Raw genomic sequence first — 15,201 nt, 5'->3', positions numbered from 1 at the left:
AGCCACATGGGCAATTAATCATGTAGATAACATGGGTGGTGGAGCACGTAATAATGTAATTTATTTGGAACCGTTTTCCTGTGTGTGGGTGGCAGAGATATTCACACTTCATATTGTTGCACTGTGTGCAACCTCTGCATTTATAGCTACCATTCAGAAGAGGGCGTTAAAGAGCCTGGCTCATTTTCTTAAAGTGGCTGGCACCCAATGATTTATGAAAACTTGCTTGATGGGTCGATGTCCTCATTGTGGTTTTACAGATGTGGTTAATACGTTTTAGGTACACACTTTTAGAATATTTATGAAATGCACATTGTTATATTTGGTAACACTTCCCTTGACTCCAACCCCATTTGATGTATGGAACGGATGTGGATGAGGGTGCACATTTTTTTTTTTACTCACAAAAGCTCTGACGAAGGCCTTGAGGCCGATACGTAAAGCTCTGACGAAGGCCTTGAGGTCGATACGTAAAGCTCTGACGAAGGCCTTGAGGCCGATACGTAAAGCTCTGACGAAGGCCTTGAGGTCGATACGTAAAGCTCTGACGAAGGCCTTGAGGTCGATACGTAAAGCTCTGACGAAGGCCTTGAGGCCGATACGTAAAGCTCTGACGAAGGCCTTGAGGCCGATACGTAAAGCTCTGACGAAGGCCTTGAGGCCGATACGTAAAGCTCTGACGAAGGCCTTGAGGCCGATACGTAAAGCTCTGACGAAGGCCTTGAGGCCGATACGTAAAGCTCTGACGAAGGCCTTGAGGCCGATACGTAAAGCTCTGACGAAGGCCTTGAGGCCGATACGTAAAGCTCTGACGAAGGCCTTGAGGCCGATACGTAAAGCTTATTATAGAGCAGTGATACTTTCAAGAGCAGTGTGCGGGTTTCTTCTTTTCTCAGGGTTTCATTGTCATTGTAAAAACGTGACCAATAAATGCTGATATCATGGTGAACTTTACCTTTCATCTTGAACCTGTGTCAGTGTTAAACCCCAGTTGTCCCTTTTAATGAAACCAACATTTAATCTTTACAACACCAATGTTTGGACAGAGATGGGGAAGAGAGGCACGGGGTAAGGGAAGATGGGGGAGGTGCAGGGAAGAGAAAGGGGGTCAAAATTGAATGAGTCTACATTCCGCTCCCTAGAGACAAATGAAGGAATTCATTCGGAATCCCAATGTGTCACAGTAATTGTGACCGAGTTCTCACACAGCATCACTCTCCAATGCCATGACAAGGGCATGTTGCACCTACTTTAGATATTAGTTAATAATTATAAAGTGGGTGGTTCGAGCCCTGAATGCTCATTGGCTGACAGCCGTGGTATATCAGACCGTATACCACAGGTATGACAAAACATGTATTTTTACTCCCCTAATTACGTTGGTAACCAGTTTATAATAGTAATAAGGTACCTCAGGGGTTTGAGGTATATGGTCAATATACAACGGCTAAGGGCTGTGTCCAGGCACTCCGCATTGCGTCGTTCATATGAACAGCCCTTAGCCATGGTATATTGGCCATATACCACACCCCCTCGGGCCTTATTGCTTACATATACCACAGGAAGTGCCTTTCTAAGCTACCATGATGGAGGCGCTCTACAACTGGCTGTTCAGTGTAAAGTGTTTTGTCAACTATATAGAGCTCCTGAGTGAAACTCTCAGTCTTGGAATTTCGTCTCCAGGTTTCCATGGTGATGACCCTTTGGACAAAATATCAAAGAAATTCTGTAACCCGTAAAAAAAAAAACACACACACACACACACACACACACACACACACCACACACCACACACCACACACACACACACACACACACACACACACACAACCATGCCTTTACTCATGGTTCTTCAATATTAACACATTGCATATACTGTACACACCACACAGTTAGACAAGCAGGCAGCATTTCCGTTCTCTTACCCACCCCTAATGATTTATAATTCCATTCCGTCCCCTAGGCCCCCATTTAGTACAGTTTTTACATGAAAAGTTTCTAAAATAGACACAAAGTACAATACATGACCAAAAGTATGTGGACACCTGCTTGTCGAACATCTCATTCCAAAATCATGGGTATTAATATGGAGTTGGTCCCCCTTTGCTACTATAACAGCCTCCACTCTTCTGGGAAGGCTTTCCACTAGATGTTGGAACATTAGTGCGGGGACTTGCTTCCACTCAGCCACAAGAGCATTAGTGTGTTCGGGCACTGATGTTGGGCGATTAGGCCATGCTCACAGTCGGCGTTCCAATTAATCCCAAAGGTGTTCGACATTTTACAAACTGATTTGTTGGAAAGGTGGCATCTTATGACGGTGCCACGTTGAAAGTAACTGAGCTCTTCAGTAAGGCCATTCTACTGCCAATATTTGTCTATGGTGATTGTGTGTTCGATTTTATACACCTATCAGCAATGGGTGTGGCTGAAATAGCCGAATCCACTAATTTTAAGTGGTGTCCACATACTTTTGCATATATAGTGTACCTCTTCCAATACACAAACCCCTGTCAATAATAAACAACCTCGAGCAAAATAAATATTCTAACTTCAAAACTGACATCTTCAGGCAAAATAAACACATTTTTCTACAAACTGACAAAACAAAAGCAAAATAATGAATACACCCTATCCCCACTTCTAGCAAAATTGACATTCTAAAACTAAATATATAATATATATAACTATTTTGAAAAACAAACACACTCTGGAAAATTGCTTACGCCCTCCTAAATGGATTCTCATTAACTACAATCTTTTTACATAAAATATGGAGGGTGAGGAGTGCACTGTGGGTAAAGACCATGGGGTCACTTGAGAAAGTGCTCTATCCAGTGTCCATAAGAAACAGTATGGTTTGAAGGGTATATCTTGAATAGTCATTGTTTAGTTGCCCATGCGGCTGAAGTCTGGTTGGTCAGTTGACAGCAGGTCTCAGCCTGTCTCAGCCAGCTCATTGCTCTCAGAGGTGATGTGGAATGGGGTGGCCGTTGTGCCATGGCTCGCAGAGGTGGCGTGGGCTGGGCTGTCCAATGTGCAATGGCTCTCAGAGGTTACGAGGGCTGGGGTGTCCATTGTGGTACAGCTTCTGCTTAATGTGCACCATGTTCCCACTGGAGTCCTCCAGCTTCCTCAGGTGCACCCGTCTCCCCAGGTCTCTCAGGTTACAGAAGCGGGGAACCCATGACCAGGAGAACACATCTGGACACAGTAAAGGAAAGAAAGTAGGGGGCCGGGAAGACGGGACATAGACAACATTAAATGTGTGATTGAAAGATGAAGGATTTGTCCTCCATTTAATTTGTGTGCGAGTGTGCAGTTTGTGTATATGTGTGTGGCTCATGGGTGTGGGGTATTTATATCTGAGAATGGAGGTGTGATCCAAATTGACTCATCTAATTTAAGTCTGAGGACACCATGGGCTGAGAGACAGGGAAAAAGAGCAGGGAAACGGAGAGCAGTGAGTGTAGAGCAGAAAGGAGAGATGGAGAGAGGATGAGACATCTCCGCCATACTAATAAAGCCCGCAGACGTTTCACAGGAGAGACAGGCGATGGGGGAGAATTAAATTACATGAATTTGATTGGTGTGATGGGAGGGAAATCGAGAAAGACAGGGAGAGAGAAATAGTGAATTTTAAGCGTGGGAGAGGGATTCAGAATCTGTACAGAGGAGAGAGAAATCCCAAGACACTGAAACATTGCAGTAGGTCTACTCTGAACTCACAGTTTTAAAACTACGGACAATAAAATGAACGCTGTTTGTGTGCACATGCAAGCGTGTGCTTGTGTGCAAGAGAGGAAATATCCATTAGAAAATATATGATTTTGAATCCCTATACTGTATATGACTCATTTCTGCACCTCTTTGCCAACCACCCCCATCACTTCCTACACGACAAGCAGCTCTGGGTGTGAATTATACTAATCCCACAACTGAATATAGAAATATGAAGAGAAAAATCTACACACGGGAAAAACTGTGACTAGACTAAAGGAGAAGAATGTATGATGACTATATCAGTGCCAACAGTTTCATATAGAAATCTGAGGGGTAAAAAAATCCTGCTGTCCATATCTAAGCCTGAAAACAATGCTGACCTAAAATGACATATAGAAAATCAAAAGAAAAACAGCAGCGAGCTAGGGAATACTGTGATAAAGTAGGTCGATGGCTGAGTCACACATAAATGCCATCGAACCGTAGACAGGTTTACACACTGTACTGTAGTCTCTGGAACTGAGGCTCCCACGACACTGCAGTTTTCATCAAACAAAGCTAATCCAAATAAGTTTAAAAGTTGAGAGATCATACCTCTGCACCTTCAGACTATTATTCTCCTGTCTATTCCCTCACTCACCCAAAGAGCATCCTATTTCCCCCCCACCCCATGAAGATAAATCTGTATTCCTTAGTAACTTTCTACTGCTACTGTTTTCAAACCCAGAGCTCCTCCAGTGTTGTGTCAGCATTTTTGGACCAGCTCCCCATACAAAGTGTCTCTCTGCCTGTCAGAGCCCTCCTGTGTGGTTGTTCCTCCTGCTTACTCACCATGGTGCTGTTTGGCCCTCCAGGCCCTGAGGGCAGCGTGCAGCGCCCCGTCCAGCCACAGCAGTAACCAGCTGAGGAGGAAGCCCAGCAGCAGCCCCAGCATCAGGTCCAGCTCCTGCTTGGTCACGCTATCACTCACAAAGTAGTTCTCTGCCGAGTCTACCAGAGACTGGTCCCCATCGTACGGGATCACATAGTGGACATGGTGCCTGAAGCCCAGAGGGAGGGGACACAGGGAGAGGAGAGTAGAAAAGAGGAGACAATGGAGGGAGATGAGGAGACGGGAAGAAGAAAGGAGGGAACGCAGGACACAGTGGAGAGGGAAGGGAGGAAAAGGTGAGGGAGGAAAGCGAGAGAAGAGAGGAGGGACGGGAGGACAGAGTGGTAGAGTGGTAGAGTGGGGAGAGGAAGAAGTAGAAAAGAAAATGAAGAAAAAGTGCATTGAGGGAGACAATTACATAAGGGAGTAATTAGATCTACCATATTTAGAGCATACTGTATATGGTTAGGCTGTGTGTGGTTCCATATGCTTTGCTGTAGTGCTTTGGGTGAGTGAGATGGATGGATGGGTTGGGTGGGTGTGCTGCTGTCAGCCCCATCACTGAGAGGTGAACAGCTGCAGCTGGAGGACAGCACAGGAAACGCATCACTAACAGCTGGCCTCGCTGCCCCATGGGAGTTGGGGTGCGGGGATGCATGTGGACCAACTCCCTCTCCTACTGGGCTGCAGGCATCACTTCCAGTAGAGAGAAACCATAGCAGCAAGAAGAGAGTGTTGAGGTGGGCAGAAAGGTCAAGGGAGAGAGGTATGTGGCAACAAAAAAAGGAGGATGTGATGTGCACAAACAAGTGGGAAAAGAGAACCTAAGGAAGCATGTGAGAGAGTGAAAGATATTGCTATCCAGAACCCTGACAACTCATTAATATCTGGGAGGTCTCAATATGCCTCTCTCTTTTTTCCTGTCTTCAGCTCTATCCCACTCAAACACATGATTAAATTCACAAAGCTTTATTGACATGCTTCCTGCTGCTCTCCTACACTGTCTAATCATCTCTCTCTCTCTCTCTCTCTCTCACTCACTCACTCACTCACTCACTCACTCACTCACTCACTCACTCACTCACTCACTCACTCACTCACTCACTCACTCACATCCCATAGCTCATAACAGGTCTGAGTGGGAGGGAGGGGGAGGTATGGCTGCCTGCAGGAGTGAGTAATGTTGTTCACAGGAAAATCAACCCACCGACAGATACAGTTGTTTTCAGTAACATTAAAATGATTGAAGTTACATTTTTTTTGTAAAGCCCCAAACAAATCGTTTTTCATTTTATTTAAACTGTCAGTGATGACTAAGATGTGGGCCTAAGGAGTAGACTAAAAACATAACAGGTGACCTGTGTTTCAATGTGACTCTGTCACACTGTAGGAATGTTGAGCCAGAGTAATTTCCATCATGGACAGGAGCATAGTTCAACATAGGTCACAGCTGTTCCATACATCATTGATGTGCAGACTGTAATTAGATGATGAAAGTGATAGGAGCTAGACAACATGCAGAAAACACATTATCGCAGATGCTTTACATCACTAGTTCGCCAGTGATCAAACCTCTGAGGTGAGTCAACAAATACAGGAGTCAACTATGTTTGTCCTATAACAAACAACATGAAATGACGATGGACCATTGCCATAAACAGTGCACTATACATCACCTGAAGTTTCAAAGCAATGGTTTACTCATGCTCTTGTTTTGCACAACTTTAAATTGCATAATTTTTTAAAAGTGGGTTTTACCTTCCACAGTTGCAATGGCAGACGCGGTCCTCCCCTCGTAAATGTGGTAAGATGTAGTTGTGAAAGCGGTCTAGTAGAGCGTTCATGTCCGTTAGACACGCTACTGCCTGAAAAGAACCATATAAGTAAACTGGGACAAAACGAGCTACATTCCCATAACACCATATGTTGCCAGACTTCTCAAGTTAATGACAAACAAAAATGTACATTCTAAAAATTCACTGACTCCAGATAAATTGTTTTCCATTGACAGTTTGTTTATAGATTATGTAGCCGCGCGTAGCTAGGCCACGTTGATGTCTACGTTTATTGAAATATCAATTTGACAACTTTTAAAACGTTACATTGTTACACATAAGGGAGAGCGGGAATGTGCATAACGGTGTTCTTACCATCACAAGTGAAGCCCCCAAAATCATAAAGATCATGGTGGTTGTGGCCATTTGCATCCAAACTTCTTAACAGCAGTTTCTTTCTCTCTCACCAGAACTATCCAGTGGTACCTGGTCCAAAAAACAACACTCTGTTGGAAGTGAAGGCGCTCATGGATGCAGAATCAGTGTCAAACCACCCATCCTTGCCTCGTCTATCCAATGTTCCTTTCTCCGCGACATGAGGAGATGCGGATCAGCCTCTCTTTTGCTCCCCTTTGAAAAGCACACTGTGCACTGGCGAAGATGGTTAATCGAGGTGCGTTCAATGATGAGGAGGCGTGGTGCGTTGTGAAAGCTGTAGCCTATGTCAGAAATGAGATTGTTATTAGGCAATTCCAGAGCACCGCAACACAGAAGCTGGCAGGATGAGGTCGCTATCCATGCGTTGTTGTGATGACCGCCGCCACTGCACATTGTTCCTGGTGTAGCCTAGCTTATTTACCTAGACGCATCCACTAGCATTAGGAAAGGAGGTATCGATGCATGTTTTCTTCTCGTATCAAATCGTTTTCCGTGTTAGCTCCCTCTAGCAGTTGCTTGTTTACTGTCATGCTATCTATAAATTATTATAGTCCAACATGTGCTACTTTGGCGCAGCTGAAAGAAAGAACGGTCCCTCCTTGTGCATTCCAGTATTTATTTAGCTGAGGCATTTTTTTTAAAGGCTGTATCAATTTCCGCCCGTTTGTCTTTAGATAAATGAAGCAGTTTAGTAGCTTAGGCACGCCTATTCATAGGTCAAGGTTTGAGCGTATGATAATGATGATGATAGCATGCTTCAACATTAATAAACAACGATTGATATAAACGGATATGTACACTTCTCTATCTCTCTCTCAATCTCTCTCTCTCTATCTGTCTCTCTCTGACGTTGCAGTTCAAATAATGTATGCCGCACCATTTTGTGGGGGCTAGGCTTCGTTTGTGACAAAATTAACTGTATTGCTTATGTCTATCAGGGAAAAGCAAGCAAGAGGAAGATGAATTAGGCTTGAGTGGATTGGGGCCATGGGAATGCCAGCTCGTTCAATAGGCCCGGCCAATAGGGATTAATAGAATGTCACAAATTTAAATGATTTTTCTTAATGTTGTCCTGACTCTCAAACCTGCAGGAAATCCAAGTGTCACAGTGTCCTTATAAGGGTGCACACATAAGCAACATGGACAGCACCGCGACCAGCGGATGTGGATTCAGCACCACGGTCGTGGACAGCACCGCAGTCAACACCAATACGAGCCAGATTGGACCTGTGTTGTTGATGGTGTGGCTTTGTAGACAGAAGGCCTGTATAGTGACTCTCAAAGTTCTCTGTTCTCCCGACGCATGCAAACACATTGGATTGGTTTAGCATGGGCTATGGGAAGTCCGAGTTTCCACCATATTTCGTATGCCAGTCACGTGAAATCTAAAATGTCACAGAATCACGTTTATTAAATAGTCTATGACAAACAAAAAACCCTGGTCCTATAGTGCTATTGTAGCTCATGTATGGCAAGGACAAAGTCATTTATCCATTTATGTTACTAGAGATGACAGAGGGAGGTTAGGATATGGGACTGTCACTTTAGTTTAACCCTAGCTTTGTCTCTGGGGAATTTCCTTTTAGCATTAACCATAAATCAGTGACCTTGCAGCCCTCCCATCCTTCCCTCTATCAGTATGAACAAACTGCCGCATCAATCAAATCATACTCTCTGACATTATTATGTTCCATGTGCAATTCAAGGTGAGCCAGGCTACACTGTGTCCCAGCCACTCAATTGTTTCTGTGCACTGAATATAACAATTGTATTGCTTATCATTAATCAGTGAAATTGGAGTAAGATCAGGACAGAACAAAATGTTAGTTGGGCATGCTGACAATGTCTTAGGTAAGTGATTAAAATGGCCTAGTAGGGCAAAACACATTTGAAATGGTACACATAGTATCATGTTGCCATATGGACATGAGCAGATGGAAGAGGATACAATTGATTCTCACTGCATTCTTTATGAATGCTGTCATTGGGCTATAGAACCTTGACAAGGTACATTTGTTGATTAAAATCTTCCAACTGCATGCAGAGAGGCGTACGCAGAGCATGTGCTGACCAGCTGGCAAGTGTCTTCACTGACATTTTCAACCTATCCCTGACCAGGTCTGTAATACCAACTTGTTTTAAGCAGACCACCATGTCCCACATGCCCAAGAACACCAAGGTAACCTGCCTAAATGAATATCGCCCTGTAGCACTCACATCTATAGCCATGAAATGCTTTGAAAGGCTGGTCATGACTCACAACACCGTCATCTCAGACACCCTGGACCCACTAGAATTCGCATGCTGCCTCAAGCAACAGATCCACAGATTATGCAATCTCTATTGCACTCCACACTGCCCTCACCCACCTGGACAAAATTAATAGCTATGTAAGAATGCTGTTCATTGACTACAGCTCAGCATTCAACACCATAATCCCCTCCAAGCTCATTACTAAGCTCAGGACCCTGGGACTAAACACCTCCCTCTGCAACTCGATCCTGGACTTCTTGACGGGGCGCCTCCCAGGCGGTGAGGGTAGGCAACAACACATCCGCCACGCTGACCATCACCACAGGGCCCCTCAGGGGTGTGTGGTTAGTCTCCTTCTGTACTCCCTGTCACCCACAAAGAGCTGGTGACACAACGGTGGTAGGACTGATCACTGACGACGATGAGGCAGCCTATAGGTAGGAGGTCAGAGACCTGGCAGTGTGGTGCCAGGACAACAACCTCTCCCTCAACGTGAGAAAGACAAAGGGCCTGTTCGTTAACTACAGGAAATGGAAAAGGGAGTACTCCCCCATCCACATCGATGGGGCTATGGTGGAGTGGGTCAAGATCGTCAGTGTCCACATCACTAACAAATTAATATGGTCCACACACCCACACAGTTGTGAAGAGGGCACGACAGTTGCATCACTGCTTGGTAAGGTAACTGCAAGGAACCCGACTGAAAGACGCTACAGAGGGTTGTGAGTACGGCGCAGTATATCACTGGGGCCGAGCTCCCTGCCGTCCAAGACCTCTATACCAGGTGGTATCAGAGGAAGGCCCAACAAATTGTCAAAGACTCCAGCCACCTAAGCCATAGTCTGTTCTCTCTGCTACCACACAGCAAGTGCTACCAGTGCACCAAGTCGGGAACCAAAAGGACCCTGAACAGCTTCTACCCCCAAGCCATAAGACTGCTAAATAGCTAATCAAATGGCTACCTCAACTACCTGCATTGATTTTTTAAATTTTGATGAACTCTTGCACTGACTATGCACAACAGTGGACTCTACCCACACACACACATACTTACTGACACTACATACTCCCTAACACACATAACATCCACACATATGCATACTGACGCCTCACACACCCTCACCAATTACGCTGCTGCTACAGCTCACTTTATCTATACCATTGCCTAGACACTTTATCCCTACCTATATGTACATAGCTAGCTTAATTACCTCGTACCCCTGCACATCGACTCGGTACTGGTACTCCCTGAATAAGAGCTTCTGCTACTTGACTAAACTAAGAAAAAAAAATGTGCAACACTAAAAAGGACAGTCAATTATTCAAATGTTTTTCTAGACATGTTTATTCATTCATTGGATTCATATGTACATACAGAAATATTCAGGCACTATGGACTGAGTCCTCAGCTTGCAAATAATTAATGTTTTCATTCTTTTCAATTTACAAAAGAAAAAAATATTCCTCCCTGAAAAAGGTAGCAAATCTGGTTTTTAAATATGAATCATACATAACGTAAATTAAGAGGGCAAAATGAGAACCTTGAAGTCTCTATTTGGTTGTTCATTATATAGCCCCCTATTTAGATTAATTCCTAATTAACTACTGGTACACACTCAGATACAGTCACACACTGAAACACATTCATACCTAAACCGTCTCCACTCTATCCCGTAAACACTACTACTCTCCACAATCAAGAGTAAATGTGACAAAGTATACTTAAAATAAAAAATATATTCTTTCTTTAAAAGGAACTTAAATCAATGTTGCTTTGCAATCCACATCACTGTGCAACACTTGAACAAAAAAAAAAAATCCTCCTTTGGAGGTAGAGGATGTTTGACAAAAGAGGCATTTCTCTGTGGGGAGGCAGGTCAGTGGTTTCACTATAGAATAGGGGGAGGACTTTGGACCCACCTTGGCCCCAAGGAGGAAAGGCAGAGCAAGAGGGATGAGCCTGTCCACTTAATAGAGAAAGCAACCATCCCTTCACCCTCGGCCCTGACCAACAGCAGAGATTGAGCATTGTGTAGGTCTGTGTGAAAAGTAATCAGTAAGTTCATACGGAAGTGTACATGAGTCTGTGTATAAACGTGCATGTTTGGTCAGGGGGCGTATGATATTGCAGATTTGGTAGCAGGCGCATCAGTAGAAGCAGACTGTGTGGAGGAAAGGCCTGTTGCTCTTGTCCTCAAACTCTTGCAGCAGCTCGTCCATCTCGTTTTCCATGTCATCGGTGTGCTGGATCTGAGACGGGGAGAAGGGACAGTCTGAACACAACACCTGCTACACTGGGCAAGGCAAATGCATCAAATACAATTTAAGTCCCAGTTTAACAGAATCACAGAGACATACCACTAACTCATGCACCATTGCTGTCTCTCAACACAATCATCCCAACACCACAAAATGCCATGTGTACCATCTTCAAGTACATGTATTGTATGTAACCATCATGTATCTAGCAGAGCTCAATCAACACTGTAGAAAAAAAGACCACCATGAACCCCAGGAGTAGAGTCTCTGACTCCCCATTATACCATGTTCCTATAACAAAAACTGGCATTCCCTATGACAAAGTAACTGTGTGATTGTAGCTGCGTAGGGTCAGGCAGACAGACACTCACACACTGACACAGCTCACAGATGAGGAAAGCCCCCAGTGTTGCCTCCTCGTGGTTGTCCTGGATGTCCACGTTGATGACGTGAACCGGCGTGAAGGTCTCCTGCTCCCGAGAGCTCAGGTCTGAGTGGGAGAGTAGTGATAGTTGATCAACATGTAGACAGTGGCCTAGCGCTAGACTAACTTCATAGTTATGCATGCTTTCATGGAAGTGTATTCAATATGTCAGTTGCATTTCACATGCATTAAACCCCATTTATAATAGTTCATAACTTGACATGTGAATCCCTCCACCCTTCTGGTCACCAGTCCCCTCACCCTCCAGCACTTGGTCGTAGACCCTCTCCTCACAGGTGATGACCAGGTCAAACTGGTCCTTACAGCTCTGGAAGCGTTCGGGTCGGGACTTAATCCGCTTGTTGCGGTCCAACATGTGCAGGATTCCGTTCTGCGTGTATCTGAGGTGCTGAGGGTCAAGGAACACAGCAAGACGAGAGACAACACACAAGACCTCAAACATTAAGGGATCTATGAAAATATATCAAATGTCTCAGATTGACACGCCAGTTAGACAACACCCTCTAGAGGCCAAAACATATGAAAGACATGATCTTTGGAAGTTGAATAACTTCAAATAACTATTGTAAAACTATTGTAACTGGCATCTAATAAACTACCAGTACAGTATTCTAGATAAACTCACCTTCCTCACCTAACAATTTTATATTTGGAGAAAATATGCTGGGTTTTGGAAGAAAGAGGGAGATGAAGTCAAGAAAATATTACAGAAATGATCTCCAATCTTTGCCTGCACTGTAAGGATGCGTGTCAACTCTTGTACACTCCTAAAATAGGGACTTGGGAAGTGAAAGGAGTGTTAAGTTTCCACTAACAATTCATACATATCCCCTTTCTTTTTTTACAAGCATGCAGATATCTCAGTTGTACCCCCCAAAATTTTTTGACATCTAAAACACAAGTGAGCATACCTTCTAACACAGAACCGTGTCAAATAATTCAGTCTTATGCTAAATCCCAAATGGATTGCTAGCCCCTACCCTGCTATGCACTTCAGTAGATGTGATAGGATTTTATTGGCATCTACAATATGATAATAGCTCCAATGTTCACCTTCCTGCTTACACCTATCCACTTGATTCAGATCCCAAGTGTAGCAGTAGGAGTCCATTTAAGGTTGAACCATGTGGGCTCCAGAGTTGTTATATGAATTGATGCCTTTTCAAAGATAAGAACTTGGCTTCAATGGAAAATTTATTTTTCTGAAGAGTTTGGTTGAGAGCCCTGTAGTGGAAGGAGGGGGTTAAATTATTTACATGTGGAAGCATATACTAAAACAGCACAGAAGGAATGAATGTTCACAATCAACAGTAGTGCCCTTGCCAATTTACAATGCAAGATTTAAACTACACAGACTACTTGCCCTTGCCAATTTACAATGCAATATTTAAACTACACAGACTACTAGTTGGGTCAAATACATAGTGCTCAACAAACCAGCATTTATGTTTTGTTTATAGTCTACATTCTAGTCCTGATATGGAAAGACCGAGATATTTTCCCTAGATCTTCTGGTTTCTGGGCCCAGAAACAACCTACCTGGCTATAGAGGATAAATGGATACTTGTTTACATGAACCTGTCAAAAGTGAAATCTTTCATGCAGCCCACTCGTTAGAAAAAGCAATGTGATGTCATGTGATAAATCTCACAAAAAATGTGAGGACTAGCCTGAGTGCCAGTCTGTATGTGCCATCATGCAAACTCCCATGTCATTCACTGTCATGCCAATGTTTGGCTCGACAAGTGCAGCAACGGTGTTTGCAAGAACACAAACAGATCTGGGATCAGGTTAGTGAAGGACATCCTTTACTACAAAATCACAAACTTTAACATGCACCTCCATGTACAGTGACCCTTCATGTTTTCATTCATATAATTTGGTATATTTCCAGTGAATATTAAGAGAATAACTCACTGAAGAAAGGAAACATGGAAGAGATGGGGCTGTGTTTAAGGTGTGTGTGAATGCAAGTGTGCAGGGGATACAGCTCCTTGTCCTTGCGGACCAGGTCGTTGTACATCTGTTCATAAGTCGTTTTGAAGTCATACACATTGGGCTTGTCCGGTGCTGGACCAGGTAGCTTCACATGGGACCCTGTCCCAAAAGAGCGCACGTCAAAGCCACGTTTGCTATAGAAACGGAAAGAAATAGAGATTGAAACGGGAAAATATGGTTACTTTCAGACCAGCACATACAATGCAAAAAGTATAGACCACAGCAGGGGAAATGCATGGATGTCATCATCAATGAAGTTCTCATTACAAGAGCCATATTGCAGGAATCTTCTGTAATTACCCAATAGGCTCTCCTTACCTTTCTTTCCATCAGTTTTTTTTAGCTCAGTGAAATGACAAATTAGTCGTAAGATGTATTATTTTAGTGTTACCCTGCCTAAAAAGTTTTCATTTTGAGGCTGTTGGGGGAAAATTGCTTTATGATCCTTTCATGGAACAATCCAGAACATGACAGTAAATTCTAGGTGATGCATGGCAGGTCTAACTATTTGTATCAATGTTTGTTCTAATCATATTTTTACAATTTCAGGTAATTGACTGGTTCGTTGCCTACCTAGTTCTAACCAGTTTGTTCTAGTTACTTCCAGCTAGTGACTGACGGCTATGCCGACTGAGTTAAACATGCCCTACTTCCGGTAGTCAACACCGGCGAGGAAAAATAAATTCGCCCTTTCTCCATGTGTGACACTCGTAATTAGTTGAGCTTCATAAAGACCTATACGTCTCAGTCTTGTAAAATATGGAAGTTAGCCATATTAGTGTAATAAAATGCGTCGACCCGTCGTTTGCCGCAAACAGACTGCGGTCGGCGTAGCAAGACTGCATTGTTGTGTGGAGGAGGGTGAGCTCTCAACCAAGTTTTTTAAAAAGCAGGCCGCTGAAAATCAAAAGTTGCGGCTTCGTGGCATGTCGTCGTAGTTTGTCTTCCAGTAATGTTACCTGAGGATGTTGTGCGCTTCCATGCTGCGGTTCTGGTTGCTCGAGCACACCACCGCCACGCGCAGCGGGTGGCTCGGCATTGCGAATGCTATTTTTCTGAAAGAACTAGCAATCGAATGTTAAGAAAGTACTACACACAACTAGTTTAAACGTGGTACAAATGTAGCTATCACAAAAAGACTGTAGGGAAGACCTTCGTTTTAACTAACCAACCAAATACAACAGGGTATATATAAATGAGTCAAAGCAATCGGATAACCTTCTTTCTGTGAGCCTGTTAAAATGGCGACGGGGAGTTTTATCCACAAGGTTTTACAGCTGATGTCATATGGGGGCAGGGCTTCACACCAAAGCCATTTATGGTGCATCCATGACGTCATCCAAACATAAACTTCTCCAGTCTGACCCGACCAGTCCTCAAGCCCTGATGATGCTGAAATACAGGCTGCAACTGTGCCACATGTATCCGTTATTAATTGC

The 15,201-nt window shown here is 43.8% G+C and overlaps 2 protein-coding genes across 2 annotated transcripts; both read right to left on the bottom strand.

Moving 5' to 3' along the window:
* Positions 1 to 2,363: 2,363 nt before the first annotated feature.
* Positions 2,364 to 6,885, bottom strand: LOC110494371 (transmembrane protein 240-like). The gene is made up of 4 exons (XM_021569361.2): positions 6,745 to 6,885; positions 6,353 to 6,459; positions 4,555 to 4,763; positions 2,364 to 3,204 (listed from the first exon to the last, which is right to left on the bottom strand). The coding sequence occupies exons 1-4, from the start codon at positions 6,799 to 6,801 to the stop codon at positions 3,050 to 3,052; spliced, it is 528 nt and encodes a 175-aa protein (XP_021425036.1). The 5' UTR covers positions 6,802 to 6,885; the 3' UTR covers positions 2,364 to 3,049.
* A 3,502-nt stretch (positions 6,886 to 10,387) lies between these two features.
* Positions 10,388 to 15,031, bottom strand: ssu72 (SSU72 homolog, RNA polymerase II CTD phosphatase). Its single transcript, XM_021569360.2, has 5 exons — positions 14,722 to 15,031; positions 13,753 to 13,896; positions 12,005 to 12,144; positions 11,691 to 11,809; positions 10,388 to 11,310 (listed from the first exon to the last, which is right to left on the bottom strand). The coding sequence occupies exons 1-5, from the start codon at positions 14,799 to 14,801 to the stop codon at positions 11,209 to 11,211; spliced, it is 585 nt and encodes a 194-aa protein (XP_021425035.1). The 5' UTR covers positions 14,802 to 15,031; the 3' UTR covers positions 10,388 to 11,208.
* Between the last annotated feature and the right edge of the window lie 170 nt (positions 15,032 to 15,201).

The sequence above is a fragment of the Oncorhynchus mykiss genome, chromosome 17 (genome assembly GCF_013265735.2).
Source record: "Oncorhynchus mykiss isolate Arlee chromosome 17, USDA_OmykA_1.1, whole genome shotgun sequence".
Classification (NCBI taxonomy): domain Eukaryota; kingdom Metazoa; phylum Chordata; class Actinopteri; order Salmoniformes; family Salmonidae; genus Oncorhynchus; species Oncorhynchus mykiss.
This window is presented reverse-complemented; position numbering and strand designations above follow the sequence as displayed.